Raw genomic sequence first — 8,590 nt, forward strand, 5'->3', positions numbered from 1 at the left:
TGTACGCTGGATGCTTTACCATTATTTCCTGGGTGCTTGTTTTGAATTAAAATCTCTGAATCTCTGAACCTATGCTATTCATGTAGTGAATCATTATACTTGACAAGTCACAAAAATACTGTTGTTGTCATATCATTAAAAGAGTTTAGTGCTTTTCCTAAAGAGAATAAAATAAAAGCAAACATTTTGCCACTTGGTTAAAAGATTGTGGCCTGATTGAATACACAGTAACTCCTGTGGTGTGCTCCACATCAGCCCCGAGCGCTGAGCATAGAGTACATCCAGTGTTTGTGTGTCAACATAATCAAATTAGGGAATCAATGTAGTAATATATGAACATATTGCGTAGAGACAGACCTGCACCTCAAGTCAAGTATGGGACATTGACTTTTGCCTCAAGGCAAAAAACCTATGAAATAAAACAAACTCTTGGAAAGAATCTCTTAAAAGCAGATGAGTAAATAAAGGAAGTGTTCTTCATTTTCCTGAATACAATATATTAAAAATGATGCCATTTTTTATTAAGAAAATACAGCACATGTTTTACAGAAGTATTGCACCCTCCCAGCATTCGGTAAAACCTGTCTGACACAGGATGTGCTCCATCATGTCTTATCTTGGACACCTGTAGCATTTGCAATGTTTATACCGTAACTTACCCGTCAACATTCAAGTGGAATAATGCTTTGGCAGTAGTAACAGCACCTTGGTATGTGTATACACTTGCAGCAATACATTTTATACATTTGTGACATTTTGAAACAACAAAAAGGTACGTGTCCCCAAACACATTCTGACAGTGAATTTGTTAGGAAGTTCAAGTAGAAGAAAGACACAAAAGCAGCTTGACAATTGTATTACCAAATTATACACACATAAATTGCCAGTCGATGGCATCCATCAGTGCACCTATAAACCAGTAAAGACGTAAACTCTGTTTGCCAAAAACAGCAAAGTGCAAAGCTACATGTATAAACATTACCCATCACATGTGCATTAGTAATTAGTGACCTGTGAAGAGTGTGCGTAATGCTAAGATACTTGTCACTACTTGTTCTTGTGTATAAAATTTCCCACTCTTTGAAAGAATTTCTCCAGCTTGTTTTCATGATGTCCACGGGCAGCCTGAGTGCTGTTGAGTTCAATAGCTGCCTCGCCTTTTGGAAGGCTTTTGGACTTCTCCGGGGACTGTTTGACTCTGAAGCTGTGTGGAGTGCGTAGAGAGGTTTTCTTTTCCAATGAGCCGAAAGGCTCAAATCTGCTCGGCAGGCGATTCTCACCTCCTCGGTCTTTGCTCCAGCTGCTTGAGTGAAATCCAGGCCTTGTGTTTTTGTCAAAAATGCTGGGTTTCTTCTGTGTGGTGGTTTTGGAGAGAGCGCTCTGCGGAGGTTGTTGTTCTTTCTCAATTTGGAATCGCGATTTTAAAGATTTTAGGCCCTCCACGTTGTTCCTCTTGCGCTCTGAGGAGGAACTGAGAGAAATGCTTCTGCTTGGGAGATGTTTTTGTTCTATAACTGACGTTTTCTCCTCATCCTCAGCAGTTAGAGTGTCCGAGCTGTCCGCTGACCTCAGACTTGGTGTTTTTGAGTTCCTAATTGAATTCTCTTTTTTCTCTTGTATGTTCAGCAAAGATGTGATGTTCTTAGCGCCCATGCGGTTAGATTTATCAGTCAAATCCTTGGTTTTCACATCCAGGGCTGCTGCTGACAAAGCCCTGGCCGGTGGCTCCTGCCAAATGGGGCCACTGGGACTCTTTGTGCTTGTCATGCTCTTGACATCATAATGGGAGACAGATCTCTGATCTTCATTTAGATTTGACCCATGTCCTCCATTCAGTGCATTCATTGCTGCTTCACTTTGGCCTTCTTGCATCCTTACAAAAGCACTGTACATGTGATTTGATGATTCGTGTGTGCTTGATCTTGGATCTGCCACACTGTGCCTTTTGACCCAGTTGTCACTGAAAATGTTGGGGTTCGTGATTATTTGCCTGTCTTTAGCTCGGCTCAGGTTGGCATATGAATGGTAAGGGTTTCTACCTGCATCATAGCCTGCTCCTGTTGGAGTCCATTGCATGGATGAGTAGTGTAAATGACTGTTTTTTGTTGGGCTAAGACTAGTAGAAGTATGTAGATATCTGTTTGGCTCCATTTGTTCTTGCATGGTTGGCCTGAGAGCAAGAGAGGACCTCAACCCTCCCTGCATGAAGGGGCTAGCTTTGTCCAGTTGTTCAAACTGGTCTAAATAGTCGCAAGAGTCCCCAAATGGGACATCAGGATTATTAAGATATGACTCGATCCTCAATGTACGCATATAGGACTTGGACATATTCTCCAGTGTTGGCATGTTCTGCTGCCTGGACAGAAGTCGTTTGTCATTTCCGTTGTAAGGCTGCAAATTGTGACTTCTGTGTATCTGTGACACTTGTAAATAATTATCCATAGCATAGTTGTTTGCTCCATCTCTAGAGATATTCCAGTTGCTCCCTCTGGGCCTGATGTTCTGTGGGATGGATTCGTGTCCATCTTGTCTCTCTCCAGCATAGCTGTGCCTTTTGTAGAAGTTCATCTCCTCCACCGATTGAAATTCCTGAACACCAGTGCCATTTTCCATCAATGGTCTAAGTTTGTAATCTTCCTTTTCAACCAGCCTCTCTTCATAATCTCTTGGACCAATGTTCCTCTCACGAGTCTTCCGATAGACTGTGTCCAGACTTTGCCTCAACATGTCCCTCCGCTGAAGATTTGGAGCAGAATGACAGTTTGGTAAAATCTGTTGCCCGAGTGACCCGTTTCGTTGAAGCAAACCCTCTGGAGGACACAGTTCGGGCGGCACCGTCGATCGGGCATAGAGGGTTCGAAACTCCTCATCGTAGGACTTCACCAGATGTCCTGTGATGATCTGAACCATGCTCAGATTGATCTTCTCAAATGACCAGGTGAAACTGTAAACAAACAGGAAAATACTTGTATAAAAAACTGTATTGTGATTTGTTTCCCTTGGTTTACAGCTTAGATTTGTTATCTATGTAGGAAAAAAACATGAAAGTCTCAAACTGAAAGGCTTTCACTTTAAATGAAAACCTTTCACTTAAAGGTTTGCACTTACAGACTCTAAGTGAAAACCACTAGTACGATACATTTACAACACCTGGTATACTGAAACTTTTTTGTCACTATAAGTGCAGTCACATTTTCTACAAGCTTTTCACATTAGTAAACAGCAAAAAGCTGAAACAAAAAATAAATACTAACTGTGACAGAAATTTTGTAAAGCACCAGAACAAACATAGTGCTGAAAGCTTTTTGTATGCACCTCAGTGGTCTCAACCACAGCTCCGGTTGCATTGCAGTTTTGTTTACCTGTATGAACCGTAAATTGCTGTGTGACAGTCAGCTAAAAGAAACTTCTGCTCCATTGCACCATGAAATTTAGCTCCTGATCGACAGCGGTAATCCTGACCTTTCACGGTGCGTATCCTCATGTTCTGCAATCAGAGCAGTGAAAGGAGAAAGTCAGAACATATGTATGACTGTCAGATTTTACAAGTGGTAATAATATGTCAAAGACGAAATAAATATGTGATAGAGGCATGCGCATTGTACAGAATCATTACGATATTTTGTCGAATCCTCGAGTTGTTGTTGTTACTGTTGGCCTGTCATTTCTATTTAAAAGGAACTTTGTAGGTGTGTTTGAGTCTTTGTAATGTCTCACCAGTAATTACAACTCCACCCAAAAACAGGAGTAACCAGATTTAAAACTTTAGAGTTAAGGTCTATTTAAAGAAAAACAAACATGGTAATTTTTCACTTATATATGCCAATAAACACAGTTATTTGAACTTTGTTCTTAATTACTGTCAACTTTAAAAACATTTTAAGCCTGGGAAGATTATATTTGCATGTAAGAATGCATGACCAGCCAAAACATCAAATGAATGCTTTACACCCTAAACTTACTCTCAGTTGTTGGAGTTTCACATCTTGATTTTCAGCCATTGTCAGGAAACTTTTCAAATGGTAATCATCCAAAAGCACATAAACCGGGACTCCCCGTATTGAAGCATCGACGGCTTCTTTGAATATATCCACATCAGTGAACACGTCCATCACAATGGCAATGACCTGCAAGGACAAATCAACAGTGAATAGTAAATCAATCTGACATCTACAAGCTCATAAATGATTAATTGTCGTAAATTAGATAATGATTGCCGTAAATGAGATTAGATTAATCATTTATGAGGAAAGTCTCCAACATGATTCCATGTTGATCGATACAGAGGGAAGAAAAAGGGACACGATAAACGCCTACATGTGCTTATCTATAATCAATACATTTAAATGGTAAATGGGCTGGTACTTGTATAGCGATTTTCTAGTCTAACCGAGCCCTCAAAGCACTTTTTACCACAAGCTTTGTTTACCCAATCACATGCACATTCATACGGGCACTTTTTCTACACCTAAGCACTTTGTCTAACAGTCATGCACACACTCACACTCCAACGGATGCATCAGGGCCAACTTGGGATTCAGTATCTCCTGAGCCACAGCCACCCCCCTGAGCCACAGCCATCCATTGATCTCAAATCCATTTCAGTCACTCCTGGAACATTTTTGTGAGTGGGACCAAGCTAGAGCCCTTTTGCTTCGTTCTTTGATTTCACTTCAGGTTCAGTGAGGCTACATAAAAGGTTCCTAATGATAATGCAGATGGTGAAAATCCTGGACACTTTGGAAATAGCACTATCACACTGTGTAGCATGTAATGAACCTATGTGTCACTATACTGAGTGTTACCTTAATCCATGTTGTGCCTGTTGTGTGTGATCTCCATTGCATGTTCAAATATGCACTATTTAAAAATTAAAAGTTGCTGTCTGGACAGGCTTGAGACAGTTCAGCTGCTGTGTTTTATTAAAGATTTATTCCAATTTAGTTTTCTTTACACTTCACGAGCATGAGAACTGAGGGGATGGTTTCTTTAGCGCTTTGTGAGCTTTAGGAAACAGTCTGATGCACTTATGTTGATACTTTCCTGACATTTTCTGGTGAACATGCTGCTTTAATTAACAGCCAGCACAGCAAAAAGCAAGAGTTTCAAAAAAACAATTGTCCACTACGCACAATTTTGAGAAGAAAAACTAGTTAATGACAATTTCTGACATAGGCTGTTTACTGAGGTGTAAACTGCTTCTTATAATGCAGTAATGCAAATTACTACAAGAATAGCTCACACACTCATTTCTCATGATGGTGAGTTGCAGAACCAGATTTTGGCCCCAGCAGACACTCCTTTTCCCTGAAGGAGAAAGGTGCTTCTGACATGCTTGTGTGATCAACGCGTGCCCGCATGTCTCAGTCCATTGTTGCTGCTAGCTCTGATTACCTGTCTTGCATCCTGAATGTGCTTCCGGATGACTTCTTTAATTGTTGGGCTGTTTAGTCTCGGTGGATGAAAGAGCAGATCTATATTAGTCTGTAACATTTCATGCAAAACCTCCGGCCACCCTAAGTCCAGATTTGGAGTTTCCACATCTGAGTGCATGGGCCAGTATGTCCCAGAGGATGATTTGGTATCCGAGGGATCGTTGATTTCCTCTGTCTGGGTTTGAGGTGGGAGCTGTTCCGCATTTCCAGTGATGAAGAGGATCTCATCCTCGGAGAGAAAGCTCCCGAGCCGTTCTCCTTTTAAGAACTCCTGGTAACTGTCTCTGCCGCCATTCACCAGGCGATCAATTGCCAGCCGATATGACTCCTTATAGTGAGGCTGAATGAAATCCTCTGATTTAAATTCACCTCGCAAGGAAGACAACAGGGAAAACTCTGGAGACTCCATGGCTCCAGACTTTTTCAGTAGGACCTGTAATAGAAAATGAAAATCAATGACATAATGATAGAGGATCAGAGAGCAACAGTGTAACAGGGTGGAACCTGTTGACTCATGGCAAACTTAACAAGGAAAGGTAAACTGTAATGCAGTACGCAGAAAGGTGTTAGTATTAAACTATACTACAGTTTGCATGGAAAGGTCAAAGAGTACATTATAGGCAGTGTTCCTATTTAAAACAGTAAATTATTTAATGTTCTAGATAGTTTATGAGGTAATGAAGATATTAAAAGGCATGTTTAAAGATTTATTTTAGCCATTTGCCAGGCCTTATTACATAACATATTACAGACACGAAAGCAGACTCTAACCCGAGCATCTGATGGAGACCTCAGCATATGGATCGCCTTCTCAACCAGGTGAGCTCTAGTCCTGGTCAACACGTTTTGTTTTAATGGCATGTGCATGCCTTCGTCTTCCCTAATCGTTGAAAGTATTTCAGTTTGCCTCAACAACATATAATCTTTTTTTTACGGCGCTGTTTCGAAACCTGAAAGACTTAAAAATTCACATCAACGGATTTCCACTGTACAGTTGAAATGTAAATAAAACCAACCTGTTTTCACTTCTGTCACTTTTATCAACGTGAAGACCCAGAGTGGTTGGATGGTGAGCTCACCACTAGAAAAAGAAATCAGGGGCTGTACGAAGAGCTGTTTAATTGAATGGCTAACCAGCATTTCCTCAGTAGCGCTCAATAATAAGATATGATGAATTACTTGAGAAGAGGGTGGTAAACATCTCATACATCGGCTTGCCCATGTTATATAAACAACACAAAATAAAATTGCTAAACCAGGAACTACTTGATAATTCGCTGTCAGTAGATTTATATTTAATTGGTTTTTAATGTACACTGGTAAATCCGGTCTGTGTTTTACACTTACTTTGGTTTCGAAAGCTGTTTTGAAATACTGAACACCATATCTGCTCCTTCCATGTTTAAATGTGAATCGCTTCAAACTGGGGTGCCCTTTTGCGCCTTTAGAGTTTAGATTGACATGGCTAAATAGAGAAGTAGACAGCTTAAATCTATTACCCCTGTTAATATCAGTACTGGACAACAGGAAATTAAAAAATACACTGTAGCCTTTAAAGCCCACGGTTTTCATTATTTTCAGTGATCCAGGTGCTTCCCTGTTATATTTGACATTATAAATCCAATCAGGTCTCACCAGATTAATGCAAACACGTGCCGACTGAACAAACGAGTGTTACAATTTAAACATTCAAGCTTTTCACTCTAGTTTCACATTAATGTTAGCTAAGTGTAGAGAGCGGAGAATCAAATTTGCACTCACCCTTTTCTCTTTTACTTTCCTCTACGGGAAAGTGTGAGTGGAAATTTTACTTTCACTGCTGACTTTGTTGCAGAGCATGAACCACTGCCAACATACAGATAAGTACAGCTGTCTCTTATGCCTGTTTTCAGGTACCTTTTCAGCTTTCTTGTACATTCTGATTTTATACATGCGCAGTTATTTACATTTTGAGTTAGATCTCAGCTATCAAAGCTCCTTCAAGTGTGCGGCTCGGTTGTGCTGCTTTTATAGTAAACAGAAATGTCAAAAGGCTGAGCAGCAGTTACCGCAACGCATTTAATCATAGGACACACACCTCATAACAACGGCTTGTTTTTTCTGTTTACATTTAACCACAAATCTCCCAGTGTTCATTCATTTGAAAGTGAGGCATTTGATATTTTTACAGCCGCTCGCTGAATGCCTCTCAGCGGCTTCAAAAGCTCAGTGAGCTAGTCACAACAATGTTATCTTATACTCAATAACAGTGACTTACATTTAGATTCCTGACTCTGTGAAAATCCTCTTGACTGCTCCCAGAATATCCCGCTTACATTTACATAATTTCAACTTATGTTCAATGTTTAGAGACTCATGTGTGCCTACTGAAAAAGACAAAGAAGCAGAGGTGTCTCAACATGATAAGCAGTCTGCAGGTTGAGGGTGTGGATTCCAGTTTTGACATGCAAATTATCAGACTCGAAACTTGCTCACAGGCAGTCATAAACCTGTTTCAGACCTAAAGCCACTCCCCTTCTGTCTTTGGGTACAAAGTTCAGAATGACGAAAATTGAGCATATTGACGGACATAAAGAGGCTTTGTTAATAGATCGGGAATAGTGGCACCGCACTCCTCAAAGACAGTACATTTGAATTTTACAGTGTGACTCTATTTATTGTTATGTGTGGCCAGGAATATGGGTTTAAAACACCAAATCAAATAAAACATTTGCAGTGTCTTCACACAGATGACTCCTACAAACCCATGTGAACTTAAAACAGAAAGATTACTCACATTTATCTCAACCCCTGTGGCTGAAATGTCAGGGTGGAGCTACCCAAACTTATTTTGCTGACACAAGTCACATTCCTTGTCCTTTTTGGTCAGCACTCAATTGGTAATGAAAAAGGTGCTATTGGGTAACAAAGCCGCAATCACTGAAGCATTTTACCTGACGCAAACGAGTCTAAAGGACAACAACACAAACAGCCAGTTTAACTTTGTTCAAGAGCTGGGTGACTGCGAAATAATGTGTCTAACATAAACAAGATATCCATAAGAGATGTTTGTTGCACTTCCAAACATTTACATTTACAGAACCCAAGTGTGTGTCAGACTGAGACAAATTTATTCTCCATTGCACGTCTGTTTACAGTATACAGTGTGTTATCAT

General features: G+C 40.3%; 1 protein-coding gene across 2 annotated transcripts; it reads right to left on the reverse strand.

The window, feature by feature from the left end:
- Positions 1–497: 497 nt before the first annotated feature.
- On the reverse strand, positions 498–7,820 carry fam83b (family with sequence similarity 83 member B). 2 transcript variants are annotated; one of them, XM_031742987.2, is made up of 5 exons: positions 7,693–7,820; positions 5,395–5,868; positions 3,963–4,127; positions 3,363–3,487; positions 498–2,944 (listed from the first exon to the last, which is right to left on the reverse strand). In XM_031742987.2, the coding sequence occupies exons 2-5, from the start codon at positions 5,842–5,844 to the stop codon at positions 1,048–1,050; spliced, it is 2,637 nt and encodes an 878-aa protein (XP_031598847.1). In that variant the 5' UTR covers positions 5,845–5,868; positions 7,693–7,820; the 3' UTR covers positions 498–1,047. The 2 variants fall into 2 exon arrangements, with proteins under 2 accessions (XP_031598847.1, XP_039477438.1); XM_039621504.1 differs by lacking the exons at positions 5,395–5,868; positions 7,693–7,820 and adding an exon at positions 5,247–5,364.
- Between the last annotated feature and the right edge of the window lie 770 nt (positions 7,821–8,590).

The sequence above is a fragment of the Oreochromis aureus genome, linkage group 13 (genome assembly GCF_013358895.1).
Source record: "Oreochromis aureus strain Israel breed Guangdong linkage group 13, ZZ_aureus, whole genome shotgun sequence".
Lineage (NCBI taxonomy): Eukaryota > Metazoa > Chordata > Actinopteri > Cichliformes > Cichlidae > Oreochromis > Oreochromis aureus.